An 18254-nucleotide genomic window follows, 5' to 3' on the forward strand; every position below is an offset into this window, starting at 1 on the left:
CCCCCTGGCAATGGGCGTGTCCACCCTGCCTCAAGGTAACTCTGGCGAGGGGTCCCCTAACCTCACTTTCAGAGGCTCTGTTGCCCATGTGGGATCAGGCAGCGGGCAGTGGTACTGCAGGGGATGGCAGGAATAACAATGACTCCTTTTACTGAGCACGTACTGTGTGCTGGCGCTCTGCTGGGGGCCTGACGTAGCTTTTCTCCAGTCTTCCGTCCCCTTATAAGGAGGGAACAGAGAGGTCCAGGGACTTGGCTGACTGGCATTCCAACTCAGGCCTATGTGACTCTGAAAATCAAGAACACCCCTCTGCCAAGGGGCCCTCTGCACGTGGCTAGGCACCAAGACTTGAGTTCCAGAGCCAGCACGACTCCCCACCTGCTCTGTCATATCAGGTGACTTACTTCCTCTCTCTGGGCCCCAACTTCTTTAGCAAAATAAGGAGGTTGGATGAGACATCTCTAGGTCACCTATAGTTCTCCGAGTCTAAGAACACCTCTCTTCAGAAGATGTTGGCCAAAGGGCACCGGAATTCCTGCGCTGGGGATCTCAGTCCCTCTTCTGTTTGGATGGGTTGATGTCAAGCTGGGGTGCGTCTCCCGGGGCCACTCGGGGCTCTGAGAAACCTCTCCTATCTTTTGGTGCAAGACCTGAGGAGAAGGTGGGAGTGAGCAGCCCTTCTATGGCGTGGCTGGGGGAGAAGAGGGATCCTCACTGTAATCTCAGGGTTCCTGGGCAACCCAGTGGATCTCTTTGTTTTTTGTTTTTTGTTTTCACCTGTGCTCATTACCTGAGCGCTTTTCTCTCTTTATTCTTTTCTTTTTATTTGTTTGGCTGTGTCAGGTCTTCGTTGTGTCATGCGGGATCTTTCCTTGGGGCGCGTGGACTCTCGTTGCGGTGTATGGGCTTCAGGACGCCTGGGCTTAGTTGCCCTGTGGCATGTGGGATCTTAGTTCCCCAGAGAGGGGCCCACATTCCCCTGCCCTGGTGGGACTTTTTGAATCAAGGCCCTATGGGAGGTCACAGCTTAGAGGTTATCATGTCCAACCCCCTCATTTTACAGATGGGGAGACTCAGTCTCAGAGTGAATTAGAGTGAGGGGTTCAGGTACAGGTTTCATCTCTCTTTATTCTCTCAATCACAGGCTTTAGAAGACTCCCTTTCCTGAAGGACGGGGAGACAGAACTAAAACCAATCGAAATCTCAGTTGTTGGTGATTGTTATCCAGAGGTCTCTTGATTTCCAACCCAGTGTTTCTCCACTCCTACCTCCTGCCTTGCCAGAAAAACATTGAATATGTTTGTGAAACATCAATGCCAGGGCAACCTCTAATCTTGGGAAGGCAAACCTTGGGAATTCTGGGTGCCTATCCCGTTTCCTGGCCATGTAGGCATCACAAGAGGCTCACTAATGTTCTTCCCGTTGAGCCCAAGTGAGGCCTTAGTTTTTTTTTTTCCCTGTTAAAATATTAGTTTATTTCATGTCTTTGCTGTGCCCAGCAAATTATGTCAGTTATTTTTAATCCCACTTAGAGACGTTTAAATTTATTTTAGACGGATAAGTGAAACCAACCCCGGCAGGGCTTGTCCATATCAGTTTATATCTCCAGTCAATCTGCATTTTGTTCTGATCAAATGTGTTTTTAGAATTTTTAGCACAAGGGTAAAAGTCCCTTTAAAAATTAGATGGTAAATTGAAAGACCGATAAAGCTGTTAGTCTTAAAATATACATGCTCTTTGGCACTTCTTGTTTCTTACTGTGGGAATGGATGAGGGAAGGAAGCATGAAGTTGGAGCAATTTAAAAGCGGTTTCCAGAAAACTCTCTCTCGTTTAAAAAGTATGTTCCTTGAATGTGCACTGTGTGTCCGCCCTGTACTTTTTTTCACATTTCAGTTTTGCCATAAAGTGAAGGGCTGAAGCAAGGGCTAGGGCATGTGGTTTAGAAGGAAAAGTTAATCCCTCCCTCAGCTAGCTGTTTAACCTAATGGAAGCTTTCTCAGTTCCTTACCCTGAGCTCCAGCCAGGCACGACCACATGATCAGAGCTGGTCCATGGCTTTGATGCTGTCTGCCTTTCCCGATCAGCTCGATGACATCAGCCACCCTCAGCAACCCTGTGTACCGTGCTCTCGCTCTGTTCTGGGCCCTGTCCTGACCACCATGTGTTAAGGGTGTCATCTCGTTTACCCCTGACAACAAGCCTATGGGGTAGGTCCTATTGTGATCACCCTTGTGCAGGTGAGGAGACTGAGGTCCAGGGCCCCCAGACCACTGGCAGTGGAGATGAAAGCAGAAACCGGTCTCCTACGCCGCATCCAGTCCTCTTGTAGAGCCTCAGCGCTACAGCTAAAACCTGCCACTTCCTCCGCAGACTGACTTAGTGACACCTTCCCGATTTGTCTTTTCTAAAGGAGAAACCCCATCCTGAACTTCTCCGCCCAGCCTTTGCCTCTGCCCCCGAAGCCGCCTCTGCCAGGCCCCGGGCAGTACGAGATCGTGGACTACACGGGGCCCCGCAAGCACTTCATCTCCAGTGCGTCTTTCGTGTCCAACACCAGCCGGTGGACAGCGGGGCCGTCCCAGCCAGGCCTGCCCGGCCCAGGTCAGAGGACTGGTTTCAGTGATTGTAAAAACTAAACCTGGACTTGTCTGTCATTCCTGGGCCTTCAAATGCCATGGATTTATAGGCTGTTTGCCAAACAGTTTACAGGGGTTAGAGTGGATAGAGAAGACTTTTCAGCTTACACTTTCAGAGTAGGAAAGGTGTTTTTTTTTTTTTTTTTTTTTAAGGTGAAAGGGCTCTTAGAGATGATCCAGGCCAAGGATTTGCAAATGAGAGCTGTGAATGTTCAGGGGCTTCCCTGGTGGCTCAGTGGTAAAGAATCTGTCTGCCAATGCAGGAGATGTGGGTTCGACCCCTGGGTTGGGAAGATCCCCTGGAGAAGGTGGTGGCAACCCACTCCAGTATTCTTGCCTGGGAAATCCCATGGACAGAGCATCTGGTGGGCTACAGTCCATGGGCCGCAAGAGTCGGACATGACTTAGTGGCTAGACAACAGCGACAACAGGAATGCCGTTTTCAAGAGGCAAAAAGATGGGCTGTAGGGGGTCTGTGACCTTGAAATTGCCTGCAGATTTGGAGCACACAGACATTATTTTCTGGGGGAAAGAGCCACAGCTTTTGTCTAAAAAGTTCATGTTCTTAAAAATGTTTAAGCTGTGGTTCTAATCTGACGGGGTCACTTCCCAGATGGGGAGAGCCCAGAGAGCGAGGTGTCACAGCCCGAGGAGGAGTTTCAAGGCCGAGACCCAGACTCTCTTCCCTTGATGCCTTATCTGTCTTGAAATAAACCAGGGCTCCACCTGAGCAGCTCTTTCAAGCCACCTAGTTCTGTTCCCTTGTACAGGTGAGCTTGAGTGGTGGGACCCGCTTACTCACCCACTCCCCTAAGATCTGCCTGAGAGCTGACAGCCGGGGGACTTGCTCCAGCGGGTGGTCTGCACTCCCCCACCCCCACACCTACTTGTAGTTCTCAGTGGAGCTCTTTAGCCATTTACGGCCCCCATGATGGCAGAGTTGATGGCATTGGGGACTGACAGGTGGGCTGGTGGGCAGGTGACATGGGAGGGGGACGGCAGGACTTCGGGGACTGCCAGGCCTGTGAAGGTCAGTCTTCCAATGAGTATCTCTGAGGCTCCCACCCTAGGGAGGCAAAGATGACTCAAGTCCGGTGCCAGCCCCCAAAGGCGTCCCCATCCCTCCACACACACAGGTGAGTAAGGTGTAAGGTAGACCGGACAGGAAGAATGCATTCCCATGGCTCTGTCCCTGGAAATATAGTGAGAATCAAGCCAGTTAGATGGCAGAGGTTCAACCTTGGGCTCATTTGGCCAGTCCAGGCAGAGCTCGGCTTGGTCCGGCAAGCGTACTAAGGCGCCATGTGAGTGGTGAGCGTGGGGACCCCGGGGACAGCAGGATCCTGGTCTGCCCCTGCTTGGCCCGGTCCTCTAGGAGCCTTCTCTGAGCATCTTCTCCAGGCTGGTGCCTGGAGCGCAGGTGCAGGCTCGTTCCTGCTGCTGTGTTCCCCTAGGCCAAGGTGGGCTTCCCCGCGGGCCCCCCGCCTAAGCACCTGCAAACATCTGCCTTCTTGGCTTCCGGTGTATGCAGACCCTCCTAGACAGCCGTGGTAGCTTCCTGTCAGCGGCTCCCTCGTGAGCCAAATCTGCGTCAGTGTAAGAGTTTCCAGTCACCCCAGCTTGTGGTTCCCAAGCCCTGCGTGATCCTGACTGCTGTTGTCAGGGTGTTTTTTTTGTTTGTTTGTTTGTTTTAATTTCTGAACTAAATCAAAGCAAAACCCTGTTAAGCTGACCCTCAGCTTCTTTAAGACTATTGCTCTCCTCCTTCCGCAGCCCCCCTCAAATTTTATACAACTCTTTTGCAAATTTTCTTCTGTTAAAGAAGCTAGTGAGTTGAAGAAGGTGGGAAACCAGAGTTTGAGTCCAGTTTCAGAGCCCGACAACCTTGGGCCAGTCCCTACCTCCCTGGCTCCCCACAATGTCGGGTGCAGGGGGCCTGATCAGGGGGTCCCGCCCTCTCTGACACCAACTGTAAGGGCCTTGAGGACTGGCCTTTTCTTTCTCAACACACTCTCTCTCTCTCCACAGCCACGTACAGGCCGGAATTCCCTGGCAAGCAGTCCTTTCTCTACAATGAGGACAACAAATGGATCCCAGTGTTGTAGTCGCCGCATTCGAGCTCAAGGAGACCCCCAGCCACCCACCCAGGCACCCCAGGGAGTCAGCAGGGAATGCCCATCTCGTGTGTATGTGCCAGCTGGTGGCACAGGGTGGCCTTGCCCCCTTCCCCTCATCCCTTGCCTGCTGTTGCAACCGGACTGCCATGCTTGTCCTTGTCCTGAGCTGCCCCCTGGAGTATGGAGACCCCCGCCCACCCCGCACTGAGCCCCATGGATTCCTGAGCAGAAGCGAGGGGTGGACAGAGCCCCCGCCTCGGTCACTTCACCCCTCACATCCATCCAGGATGGCTCTGCACACCTCCCTGCTCAGTTGCCAGCAGCTCACGAAGCTTGGCCTTCAAGAGGAGGCCGCCGCCGGCCAATGCCCCATCCCGAAGCCTGATGCTGAGCCGGGGCCCTGCGGCCGTGGCCTCAGCACCCTCCCATCCTTTGGCCTTTGACCTCCACATCCCTCCCAGAATTCTAGGGGCCAGGAAGGCCCAGAGGCACAGTGACAGGGACCTGGAGGGGTTGCCTGGCCCTTGTCCCCCAGCTCAGGCCTTGTGTCTCACCTCAGGGAGAGCGTGGGGGCATCACCGTGGTCTCGTGAGCTCATCACCCGCCCTCAGGGGAGGCCAACCCATCCGTTTATTGGCTCTGTGCCCAAGGGGCAGGTGCAGGCAGGACCCTCTGGGGCCAGAGTCCCGGGCACAGCGGTTCTGCGGGGCGCCTGTAGGTCCTTTCACCCGGCTTTCCCCTTCCCTGGCCCGGTCTCTGTCCCCCTCACCCCTGCTCAAGTTGAATATGATCTTGACTGAGCCTTTTCGGGCCTGCCAAGTCAGCCCCCCCTTGGCAAGGAGAAGGGATTCTCAAGGAACCCAGGGGAGCAAGAGTTAACCACACAGCCCTCCTTCCCTAGCCGCCCCCATGGCTTTGCCTTTTGTAAGTGGAAGCCCCCTGCGCCCTCTCCTACACCTGCCGGTGCCCCCGCTTGCCCTTGACTCTCTCCTTAGACTTTGCTCTGTGACTTTTAGCTCGGAACTGGCCACTGACTATTTCTCCTTTCAGGGAAGGGCTGCTGAGGAAGAGGGCAGGAGGAGGATGGAACAGCGTGTCCAGTTAAACTGAGTTCTCATTTCTCACAAAAGCTGGCCTTGCTGTAAACCTTAGGTTCCCGGCAAGCGCCCCACTGCTCTGGATGACCAGGAGGCAGCCTGGAATGTGGCCCCAGGAGCGTCCAGGGTCGGGACCTAAAGGCAGACACCTTGTGCTGCATCCACTCTGGTCCTAGCTTGTCCTAGGGGTCAGGTTGGAGCAGAATTTGGAGGCTCAAGGTCAAGCACTTCCAGGGCTGGGTGGGCAAGGCAGGGAGCGAAACAGGTGAGGCAAGAGGAGGTCTGGGAGCTGAGGCCGGTGTCCCTCTAAAGGCCTGCTACCTATCGCCAGATCTGCAGATTCTCCAGGAGAACCTGGGAAATTTTGAAACCTGAAACTTCTCGATTGGAGATGTTAACAACCTTATTTCAATTAAAAAATTTTTATTCAGGCTAAAGGAGACTCTTTTGCAGTCATCAGTTGTCCACTTGGGCACTAGGAATCCTGGAAGACCCCTTTAAGGCTGACACTTGAAGCCACACCTTTCTTTGACTCTTGACAATATGGCTGGACCTAAAGGCCTTGACTTTTAGGTCCCTCTGACCCCAGGGATCCTTAGCTGGTCCCTGGGCTGGAAGCAACCAGCCCTGGGGTCCCTGCAGGCTGAGGCTGGTGGGACTGCATGGAAAAGAAGACCGGCTGCTTCTGTCGGGGACACCTGGGCCTGCGCCGGGTGCAGGTGAGGACTGCCTCTGTAGAAACTCCTCGCAGTGGGATCAGGAAAGTGGGCACTCTGGGAGGAGAATGGCAGGGGCACCGTCAGGGCTGCTCTTGGCCAGGCAGGACCTGTGTTCCATAGAAGACAGGGCTGGAGCTGAGACCCTGAGCTCTGAGGGTGTGTCTGAGTGGTACCCAGCCTCTCTGGAGATGTTGTAGGCTGCTCACGGCTCCGTCCAGCCCCAGGATCCCCAGGCCCCAGCTGTGTGGTAGGATCACTTCGGGAGCCGTTTGAGAGTCATACGGCCCAGGCCCGAGCCTCACAGTTCTGATTTAACTGACTTGAGGTAGGGTTTGGGCTGTGGTATCTTTGTGAAAGTTCTTGGTGTGATTACAAAGAGTCTAGTTAGGGTTAGGATACACTGATATTTTAATAAAGTATTTTCCAAATTTTATTGTGCATGAAAATCACTTGGAGATCTTATTCCAAGATTCTATAGACCTGGGTGGGGCTTGAGAGCCTACATATCTTTTTTAAAATTGATATATAATTGAAATAAAACATTGTACTAGTTTTAGGTGTGTTTTGAACAAGCTCCCAGGTGATGCTGATGCTGCTGGTCCATGGGCCACACTTAAAAGTAGCAAGGGTCTAGTGCTGCGCTGAATCGCTCAGTCGTGTCTGACTCTCTGCGACCCCATGGACTATAGCCCACCAGGCTCCTCTGTCCATGGCCTTCCCCAGGCAGGAATACTGGAGTGGGTTGCCATGCCCTCCTCCAGGGGGTCTTCCCCACCCAGGGATCGAACCCAGGTCTCCCGCATTGCAGACGGGTTCTTTACTGACTGAGCCCCCAGGGGAGCCCAAAGGTGCAGTGAATACTCAGCTGTTGAACTCTCCGTCTGGCCCTCCCTGCGTTCATCCATCTGCCTGCCAGCTTACTTGTCCTCCCCTCCCTCGCTCCTTCCTTCTCCTCATCTCCTCACTACTCCTTCATTCCCTCTCTCCTGAGGCCCCCACCCATCCCTCTCTCCCCTTGCTCACTCATTATCTACCACGCGAAGCTTCCTACAGGCAGAGGATGGCATCCCTACCAGCTGGCTTTATACAGTGACCCATCTTTGGCGAGGGCTTACCTTCATCCTCTTGCCTTTTCCACTCGTTGAAGGAAAGGCAAACCCCGAATGGCCGCTGTCGGCCTCAGGAGCTGCCCTTTGTTCCCTGATGTTCTCTGAGGGCAAGGCAGCATTTCCTCAAGGCTTCCAGGGTTCTCTTTCTTTGAGTTCCCAACAGCCTTCCTAAGGCACTGACTGCCTTGTCTCTCCGTGTGGAGGGGCGAGCAGTGGGCCTCAGAGGTTTTGCTGGAGGCAGTGAAGGGCATATATGGGGAGCCCCGGGACCTACTCCTGAGCTCAGCAGCAGGCAGTGCCCTGGCCCCCATGGTTCCCTGTGTGTCTGAGTCCCTTCCAGACCCTGGCAGGTTTCAGAGGTGGCGAGGTCTGTATAAGCACTGATACCACAATGTGCGCTCAAGGCCGGGGTAACCACTGCTCTAAACCTCTTTAAAGCAGTGGTTCTCAACCTTGAGTGCACAGTGTGGTATCGGGGGATGGGGGGTGGGTACTTTAAAGGTACTGAAGTCTGGCCCCAATCCTGGAAAATCTAATATAGTTGCTGTAGGGTGTGATCTGGGCAGCAGGGATAAAAGCTGCTGGGGTGATGAATTCCAAGGTGCGGTCAAGGTTGAGAAGACCACCTTCCTGCTTCCGGTGGTTCCGGAAGGAAAGGAACAGATGCTGAGCACCTCTGGCCTGCCTGTCAGCGTGCTGACACTCCACACACCCTGCGCTTTCACCCTCCCGGTGATGTCGCGGCAGCAGCGAAGCCTGGAGTGGGCTGAGCAGCCTGGGTGCTTCGCGGAGTCCCTTCCAGTGCTGGGGAAGCGGTGCTGGAGCCTGAGGCCAAAGGAAAACATCTGCATACTGACACTCCCTTCAAAGTTCTGATATTTTATCTTTTTTGGCCTTAATTTCAAAAGCATTGCATTGGACAATGATGTAGCTTGATTACTGAGCTCTTTGGCTAGGGCTGGGCCTCCCTGGCTTGACCTGAGTCCTGGCCCCAGGGCTTTGGGAATTAGGACTCTGGATTGGCTGTCAGAGCTGGAAGGCCCTTGGAGAGACATCCATGGTTTTCAAACTTTTTTAGTTCAGACCAAAGTTAATATAAAAACTCTATTGTGCACATGAAGAAAAGCAGAGCAGCTGTGACTGAAGTCTGGGGAGGACACCCAAGGACTGCCTGCTGTCCCATGCCCCACATTGTGGGGAGTTTGAGACCCACCAGTGAGCCCCAGGGCTCTAAAGATGGCAGCTACCTGGTGACTCAGGTAGAACATGCCTGTCGTTTTATAGCCGATGAAGTTGAGGACTAGAGGGGGAGTGGGTGGGTAAGCCGGAAGGAAGGAACGGCGGGAGGAAGGAAGGATGCTCTGATCTGTCCCGTTCTCCAGGGGAAATGAAGCCTGATTTGTAGCACCTGTCAATTCCTGGGGTGTAAACACTCTCTCCAGCCTACTGACGTCACTGACTGCAGAGCTGGGGGGAGCTCACGATCGAGTCTGTGAGCGGGTAGGAGCCGGCTCCAGAAAGAGCGAGTTGGTGGAGAGCTCTGTCCACGGCCCCGCTGTGAGGTCCTCAGCGAGGGTATCCTAGGTCTCTTTCATCTCCAGAGTCAGTGACACTGAGGTGGTGATGTCCGCCTGTGGGGCCAGACGGGACAGGCCTCACGGGGCCCACGATGGGAATCAGGAGCCTTGGCCTTGCGGGGTGGCACCTCTGGTTCGCCGGGACGCAGCATTGATCACCATCCTTTAAGTCCAAGGAAACTGCTCACAGGATAGAGCAGGAGAGAGTCCCTGTTTCCTTGCACCCTTTGCTTCTGGAAGACTCTCACAAGAGGGGCCAGTGTGACATCTGAAGTAAGACGTGTGGAGACTTTTATTACTAACTAGCATATGAGTATACAAAACGCATAACTGAGTAACAGCTAAAAAAATAATCCAAGAAATGTGAAACACACATTTTTTGAAATGATAAAAATGTATCCATGAAAAATATAAAATGTTGCTTATATGTACAATATATACTTATATATATATAACATAAATGAAAATGGTAAATAAGAAATGTATACAACAGTGAGTGGGGATGGAGGCTGCTCCACACAGGGGCTGCTTTGTTCCAGTCGATCAGCTCTGATTTCCAACCTGTGCGGAGGAAGTTAAGTCTGTGTGGAGAGTGTGTCCACTACACTGTCTTTTTAAAAGTCATTTGCACTGGAAAATCAAGTGTTAGACAGTTAACTCAGTGACCAAAGGGTGAGAAGTCATTGGTCTGAAGTTGACGGAAGAGTCAAGAATGGGTCCAAGGGTCAAGTCGGCTTGGGGAGACAGGGCTGGTGTCCCCAGCCTGAACGGGCAGCCTGAGGGAGACAGGCTGGGGAGAAGGTCTGAGGAGGAGCAAACAGGCCGCTGGGCTGGTTAACGGACACGGCGTCATCTGCCCGGAAGCGCAGAGAGTAGATTCAAGCACGAGGTGGGGCTTTAGATCAGGACACCTCCCAGGGCCCCTCCGGGCCTTGATGCCTGTGGGTCGAGGGCCTCTTCACTCAGGGAAGACGTTCAAGTAGCGGCGCTGGGGCCTGAGGAGAGGTCATGTGTGGCTCAGGGCCACCACCCAGCTGGCTCCCCCAACCCGGAGCCCACGTCAAGAGGCCTGTGGGTGTGGACGCTCAGGCCTCACAGCTCCTTAAGGATGATCTGGATCTTGCCGTCGAGCTCCCCCATGTCCAGCAGGAAGGCGACATGGTTGCTGTAATGCCGGATGATGTTGTTGTCCATGTTGACCAGGATTCTGGAGAGGAGGAGAGGAGACGTGTGCTTAGAGGGTGAGGGCCTCTTCCCCGACAGGGCCTCTGAGTGAAGGGTGACAGACATGCGACCATCTGCGGGGGCCCCCAGCACTTCCAGCGCCTCTTGGACTTGCTCTCCAACCCTCAAAACAGCCCAGATGGGGGGCATTCACTGCCCCTCTTTACCAGGGGGACACAATTCCCCAGAGGACGAGCCCAACTCAAACTCGGACCTGCTGGTGGCTGCCCCCCGCCTACTGCACCAGACTGCCTCTCTTCACAAGTGTCCACACTCACTGTGTGTGAGCAAATAACACCCAGATGTGGAGAAGACGCAGCACTCCTTAGTTACCAGGCCAGGCTGTGCACTTGGATGTGGAGTGTGAGCTCAAGTGTGGTGGTGGGCCCACGAGGGGTGGGTTCAACAGGAGGCTGTGGCATGTCGCCCCGCCCCGATCCCCCAGCCGGTGCCACAGGGGGCCCCTCAGTTCCACCCCAGGAAGCGGACATCTCAGGGGTGCCATCGTGGACTTGAGGGGCATGGCTCTCTCCCCCTCACATTCTTCAGACAAGGACCTGGGCCATCCTGAGAGGGACAGAGCCTCTGGGGCTGCGGCCCTCCGCAGGGGTCAAGGCCACAGGGTAGCCAAGGGCATCCCTCTAGGAGCCGCCTCCCCTGTGAAGGACCCTCCGGGCTGTGACCTGACCTGTGCAAGGCAGCTTCCTTTTTGTGATGGGGGTGGATGTTTCCCCTCATTCACTTCGCCAGTATCTGCTGAGGTCTTGCCAAGTGCAAGGCCTTGTTCCAAACAAACACAGGGGCCCACACACAGAGATCCCAGGTCCCTCCCTCTAGAAGTTTCAAATCTAGTAGGGCCTGGGAGAATGAATCCTGATAACCGTATTACTCTAGTTCACAGATGGGGAAGCTGAGCACTCATTTGCCTGGGGTCACACAGCTAAGAAATGGCAGGACTGGAATCTGGACTTTTGTCTCATTCCACTGCATCGTTTTTTAAAGAAAAATAATAAAACCCTATAAATACAAGCTAGGATGGGCATATAAAAGGAAGGTAAAATCAAGGGCTGGGGGAGAGCTCAAGATCAGGCAAGATGATCTGCGTTGGGCAGGAGTGGGGCTGAGTCGCCCATGCTCCTCCTCCTGGTGGTAGCCAGCCGTCTGCTTCCCAGGGATCCCAGGAGAGGCGTGACCTTGTCCTCCCTGAATCCCCTGGATCAGGAGAGGCAATGGAGACAGGGAAGCTGAAGCCTGTGGCCTGTGGGCCGTCTCTGCAGCAGCATTGAGCAGCTGCTGCTCTCTGGAAGGAGGTCTGGGCTCAGGCTCCGAGGCCTGGGTGCAGACTGCCAGCATCTGATTCTAAGGTCTGGCTTCCTTGGGTCCTGAATGCAGTGCCTCCGTTTCACAGAGGGATCGTGGTCTGGACGTGCAGGCTGCAGACAGGCCGAGGAGACCAGAGGCTGGAAGTGCGAGTGCTTTGTCAGTACTGGGCTTTTTGTTAGTTTCCGATAGCGGCATTTGTTGAGAGCTTCTAGCTGCCGGGCGCTGGCTAAGGGCCCTGTGTGCACCAACCTCTCAGGCAGGGCCTCCCAGCAGGCCCAGAGCACACTCCCGCACACAAGGGATCCCAGCCAGGCCCCCAGACCTCTTCCCCTCAGGGGTCAATGACAACCGGGCCCTAGAGGCAGGGACTTGCCCAGAGTGTGGGCCTCCTGTCACTTGCCAGCTTCAGGCTGTCCTCTGTCCTGGTTCACAGAGAACCCCTGGCCAGCTGCCAGCAAAAACAATGTATTTGTTAATCTTTCAAGCACTCAGTGGTGCTTGTAAAGCTGATTGTATCTACCTTTGTCCAAAGGACTTTCTGGAAGGGTCTGTGAAAATAAACCAGGCCGGTGCTGACAATAGCCTGCTCCAAAGATGAGGGAGGCAGCTAATGAGCCTGGCCTCTGCTCTCCCCTCTTTTTGGGGGAGTCTTCTCATTTAGGCATCTCAGACGATCCTAGGCCTGGGGTTTTCATGGTTGGGGCGTGTATGGGGTGTGGGTGCTTCTGAAGGGCTGCTGGGTGATGCCCTGGGCTACGGGGCTGGGAAAATAAATCCGCTGGCCTGGATTTATTTGCACATTGCTTAGCGGTTAGAGGAACAAGCAGCAGGCAAGATAAAATAGTGGGTGCGTGCATGGGTTTTAGACAAGCCAGGATTCCTGCCAGGTACTCACTCTATCACCCAGGGACTACTCTGAACCCGTTTCTTCATTTGTAGAAACAGCAAATTCTAAGGGTCAATGAGACAGGGCTTGGGGTTCCTTAACCCAGCGTCTGACAAGTAGGAAGTGCTCCACAAATGGAAGTTATTATAACTTTGGTTGAAATGTCTGGTTGGGGCTTAAGGGAAAGACTATGCAACTCAGCCGCTGGGGCTATTGGGCATCTCTGTGTGCACACCCCCCTGAACCTGGCACAAAGGCATTCATTTCCCAGCCCGTTCGCCCAGCCTGAAGTGGGATCTGGAAGAGAGGCCAGAGGTGGCAGGTGGGGTGGCAGCCAGGGGGTGTGGGCACTGGCACCAAAGGGGAAGTGGGGCTGGGCCTGTCTGCGCACAGCAGAGCCTGCCCTCTGCGATGAGGTGGATTCTGCTCTGGAGAGCGTGTAAGCTCCAGTTCCCAGTTTGAAACCGAAACTCGGAAGGAAAAAAAAACACACACACACAAAGACCTAGACACACATACAACCAAAACCAAAGGATCCTTTCCAGGGGCTGCAGGGCTGCCCACCTCCCCCGCCTCAGCCTTCTCTGGGAAGGAGGCTGGGTGAGAGCCAAAGGGGAGGGGGCGGCGCGGGGGCAGGGGGCACGGAAGGAGGGGAGGAAGGAGGTGGCCCCCGGGCTGACAGGATTGGGGCCTCAGCTTGAGTACAAAATCTGCCTCAGTTTGCGGTCCTCCAAAAGGAGAGCCACGGACAACCGCCATGGGGCAAAGCCTGAGCACCTTCCAGGGACAGCCAGGAAGAATATCAGAAATGAGCCGTAGTGTGTCTGGAGCTGTGGGTGGGGATGAGGGGTTGGTTCCCAGGGCCCTGGTCCGGGGTCCTCTCAGCAGGGAGTGGCAGTCACCGTTCCTCACCACACAGGGGTTCCCTTGCTGGGCTGGCAAAATGACCGAGGCATCAAGGGCTGCAGAGGCCAGGTTCACCGGCTCTGAAGCTAGGTAGAAGCCTGGGAAGGTGGTCACCAAGTGGACCTCCAACTCCACCCTCCTAAACCACCCCTGCTGAGGAGGGATCTCCTGGGCAGAGAGCAAGGCTACCACGGTCCCTAGCCTTCATGCCCCGGAGCCCATGGGACATGGCAGGCATTGTCCGCCCCCCTGAAAGCTACAGCTTCATCCAGACTTGCAGGTGGAGGAAGCCTGTGGAGCCTCCCTGGCTGGGTGCCCTCAACACGAAGTCCAGTCACAACTCCTGTCCCGGATTCATCGCCTGCATTTCCTTCTTGGGAGCAACTCTGCTGGGCCTCCCGCCACTGTGCCTTTACCCACTGCTCCGCCCTCTCTACACTGCTTGGCACCTCCAAGCCTCAATTCTCAGTCTGTGAAAAGTGTGGAATGGTATCCACCTCATGGTGTGGCCGCGAGGGAGAAATGAGAGAAACTTAACGCAGTATCTGGCACGTGGCGGGTAGGCGGTCAAGTAAGCGACAGTCACGATCATCATCACCATTATGGTCAGACGCCTGGCTTACTGCCGACGCATGGCCCTGCGCTTCCCTCTCCACTGTCTCCCACGTCTCTCCTTCCCAACAGTGACCAGTGTCTGGTCTCTGCAGGCAGCCTTGGCCTGACTGCCAAGGTTCTCCACCCCAACTCCACCTCGCCTCCACCTCTCCACAAAGCCACGTACACGCACAGCTCAGCCCTGAGCCGCGGGCCTCTGCCAGGCAGAGTGGACCTGCTGGGAGCTCCCTGAGCTAACGCTTTGGAGGGAAAGGCGCAAGGTCAGGAGAGGGGGTGAGGAGCAAGAGCTGTGCTGGGCACTTACCCTCGCTTGCATTTCTTGTAAACTTTGTAAATATTCTCTTCAGGGAACCCATACTTCTCAGAGATCTGGAAGAGAAAGGCAGGAGATTCAACGTCTGCTGCCAAAAACTAAATTTGCAGCAGTCTTTAACATGATGGCTTTTAATTTCCGGATCATAAACTATATACCCAGATTGTAGAAAAATACAATGAAGAAAATGATAATCATCTGTAATCCTGTGTCCCAGAGATAACACTAGCAGTATCTGAGTGTATTCCTTCCTGCCTTTCGGCCATGTGTACAGGTGTTTTTATGTCCCCCAGAGGCAGCTTCACTTATCGTTGTACATTATAAGCCTTCCCTCACCACAACTAACTGTTGACAAATAGCGTGTTTAGTGCTTGTAGACTGTCCCAAAGGGTGTCCACCATTTCCCCTCAATCCTCGCCACGGTCAGACATCCGGATCGTTCCAGTGCTGAGGGCTCCCTGCTCACCAGCGGGCTGACCAGTTGTGCAAACCAGTCCTGGAGGTGGAAACAGGCCTAGCTCATAGTGTCACTGAAAGAATTAAATGAACCGGTCTGCGTGTAATACTTAGGACAGCTCCTCTATGTACTAAATAGACGTCAGTACTTGATAAATGGTCATTATTATTTCAGAAGTGGAGCGATGAGGATGCTCTGGTGTTGTTGTGAGGGGTGAGATGACCCACTTACCCTTCCTAGCAGGAATCATTTACCCCATTTGATGGGCGAGGATGCTGAGCTTGGAGAAGAATAAGGTCTGTGCCCAAGGCCTAGCCTGGAGCCCAGCTTTCCTGCCCCAATCACATCCCAGCACGTTGGAGCTTAGTCCACCAGAGAGGACACTGCAGCTCAGAGGCCTCAGCAGCCTGGCTGAGCTCACCCAGCCAATCGGCCCATGTGTCCCCAGGCCTCTGACACTTCCTGTAGGGCAGACAGAACTGGTCTGGTCCCCGCTCCACCAGCTGGGGTTGCAGAACTCTGAACAAGTCCCCTTACTTTGCTGAGCCTCAGTTTCGTCCTTTGTAAAATGGGTCATGATGGGAATGTACACACGGGTGCTTCTGTACAAGAACTGAGACGCTTAGGTCAAGGTCCCAGCCCAGCACCATCCCTGGGGTGAGTGGAGTCAGATGGCGCTGGTTAGGACTGCTGGCTGCTGTGGAGCCGCCAGGAAGCGCAGGCCACAGGCTCGAGGCTCAGGTCCTCCTCTCTGGGCCCTTCCTCTCTTTCCAAAAGAAGAGCCAATTTGGCTCCTCAGCTGGTCTCTGCCCTGACAGAGGCTGCTCCAGGCAAGAAAAGTTCTCAGACTACTTATTGTAATCGCAATGTGGCTAGACGCTCTCAGGAAAGTCTCAAGTCTGTCTAAGCAAGAATTTAGGAACTTGCCAACTATATATTGTACAGACAATTGCTTTGTCTGGCTGCCCCACAGGCAATGAGCCCCTTCATCCTTGACGCATACAGTCAGGAGTGGGCATCCTCTTGGAAGAGTTACTGAGGACAGAGTTTGGGCACCGGATGGGGAGCTGACCCCTTAAGGTACTATCCAACCCAAAGATCTGGAGTCTATATATATTCTAGCGACGTTAATGGCCTCTTGTGAGCCCAACTTCCTGGGCCTGGTGCCAAGTCGGGCTGACGCAATGTGAAGAGACCAGGGTAACACAGCAGAGTGGAGAGAGCTCTGTCACGTCTAGTAACCTTGGCACGTCACCTGACCTCTGGGAGACTATTTCCTTATGGGAAATGAGGAGATTGTTACTAGCACCCACTTTTCAGAGTTGTTAAATCAGTGCAGTAAGCTAGCAAATGCAGCGTGCCTGACAGGATGCCTGCCACACAGTGGGTCTTCAATAAAAGGCAGCTGTGCTTTTCCGTTCATTTCCTTCCCCATCCTGACATCTTAGAACCACCTGGCTTTTCTGCGTGGTTCAACCTGTCAGCACAGCTGGCCCGGGGAGGCTGTGTTTGCTCAGTTTTTAGCTGAACCACAGAGCTGCTGTGGGTTTTCTTTAGGGCTATTTCACCCACTCTCTGGCAGTTCAGGGCGTTGGGGAAGGTCTCCTTGCCCAGACACCACCTTTAGCTGCCCCAGCCAGTGCCTCCCTGGCCAACCACAAGCTGGAGAAATGAGGCCCTCTGGGAAAGAAAAAAAAAAAAAAGAGTATCTTTGGGGCCTGGCCTTTTGGGGTTTCACTCCCATTAAAACAGAAACAGGTTTGCAAAGCCAACAAAAAGCTCAGGCCTGTCAGACAGCAGGCATCAGATTAAGGAGGATTTATGGTGTGTGCAGCTCCCCGGGTGGAGCCAAGGGTCTGGTTGGGAGATAACATCTCAGAGGCACACCTCCCCACACCCCCACCCCACAGCCAGGCCCCACAGGCGTCCTCAGATGGGGCGGGATGGGTGGGCCAGCAGAAAGTCAACGTTCCAGAATATTCCTTCCCGGAGTCTTCCTGTGGGAAATCAGAACTGGATGGCGAAGAATGGCAGGGAGATGGGAGTGCAAAGTGGGGTGCGGCCAGGGCAGGGCAGGGTCCACTAGGCCTCTTACCGCACTCCTCAGCCCCTTCAGGTCCGGGGTTTTCAACATGAGGGCGTCAAATACCTCCTCAGTCTCCCTCCGCACGTACAGCAGAACTGAGAAGCAAAGGGGTGGCTTTTAGAGGTACAAAGGAACATCTAGGGGGCTAACCCAAGGCTAATTTCTGCAAAAAGAGCAAATCCTTGCTCAGGGTCTGTTCCCAGCTGGGAAACACCCAACCTGGCTCTGTGGATCCCCGCACTTCCTCAGACTCTGCTGATTCCGGTGGGTTTGAATCCCTGTCCTGCCACCTGCCAGCTCTGTGACCTTGAAGAAGTTCTTTTAACATCACTAAGCCCCATCTTATCCAGATGGAAAATGGAGTCAGCTCCACCCGCTATTCCAGAGTTGTTGTGGGCAGTATTGATATGACACCAAGTAGGGTGCAAGGCTCAGTTCAAGGTTGCTAGAAGCTTTTGATCGTAGTTGGTGGTTGGTTTCTTCTGGATGGTTAGCTCCAGTCTCTCTCTCCCAGGAAGTCACAGATTTACTGTGTCAAAGCCAGAATGCCAGGTATGGAAAGCCCACCCACTCCTCCCCCTATTAGGAAGTGGGGAGACTGCCCAACACCACAAGCCTATTGCCTTACGGCTTCCCCAGGACGCCCACGCCCAACAGGGTCAGACCAGGCAGAAGTCCTCCAGCTCCGTGGCTGTCTGCCCTTCTCTCAAATCCTGGCCCAGCCCCAGCCTCAGAGAGTAAAGAACCCCTCAAGCCCTCCCGGTAGGGGCGGGTACGGCCCTGGCTTCCTGGACCAGGATCAGGTGGAGGCCCTGGGGAGGCCTTGTGGGGAGCTGGGGCGGGGGTGAGCTTGGAGGACAAATGGGGGGCAGGAGGCTACCTCTCTGCAGATCATCTTCCTTGGCCTGTTTGGAGGGCAGAGGCTCAAACTCCTCGGTGAAGGGCGAGCAGGTGCGCTTCAGAGACAGCCTGTGGGGAAGGCAGGGAGAGGCCTGTGAGGAACCCGGGAGGATCCCAGAGGCTGCCGGGCCCCAGAGGAAGAGAAGACCCTAAGAGGGTGGGCGCAAAGCAGTAGGACAGAGGTAAAGCAGCAGGTCTGGAGCTGGCCTGCACGGGTTCACATCCCAGGCCTGCCCTTCCTAGCTGGGTGACAGCGTCTCAGGGTCCCAGTCTATAATGGGGCGCTT

At 54.4% G+C, this 18254-nt stretch overlaps 2 protein-coding genes across 3 annotated transcripts in view; one reads left to right on the plus strand and one right to left on the minus strand.

Annotated features, from left to right (window-relative positions):
- The window catches only part of STPG1 (sperm tail PG-rich repeat containing 1), a 61950-nt gene extending 54946 nt beyond the window's left edge, over window positions 1-7004 (plus strand). For both annotated transcript variants that reach the window (XM_042244563.2, XM_042244565.2), the window contains 2 exons: window positions 2413-2603; window positions 4667-7004. In XM_042244563.2, coding sequence (XP_042100497.1) covers window positions 2413-2603; window positions 4667-4743 — 268 coding nt within the window. In that variant the 3' untranslated portion in view covers window positions 4744-7004. The remainder of the gene's footprint in view (window positions 1-2412; window positions 2604-4666) is intronic.
- A 2527-nt stretch (window positions 7005-9531) lies between these two features.
- Window positions 9532-18254, minus strand: part of GRHL3 (grainyhead like transcription factor 3) — a 36608-nt gene continuing 27885 nt past the window's right edge. The window contains exons 13-16 of the mRNA XM_027965520.3: window positions 17948-18036; window positions 17077-17162; window positions 14516-14580; window positions 9532-10464 (exon numbers count right to left, since the gene is read on the minus strand). Coding sequence (XP_027821321.1) covers window positions 10350-10464; window positions 14516-14580; window positions 17077-17162; window positions 17948-18036 — 355 coding nt within the window. The 3' untranslated portion in view covers window positions 9532-10349. The remainder of the gene's footprint in view (window positions 10465-14515; window positions 14581-17076; window positions 17163-17947; window positions 18037-18254) is intronic.

This window comes from Ovis aries, chromosome 2, assembly GCF_016772045.2.
Source record: "Ovis aries strain OAR_USU_Benz2616 breed Rambouillet chromosome 2, ARS-UI_Ramb_v3.0, whole genome shotgun sequence".
Taxonomy (NCBI): Eukaryota; Metazoa; Chordata; class Mammalia; order Artiodactyla; family Bovidae; genus Ovis; species Ovis aries.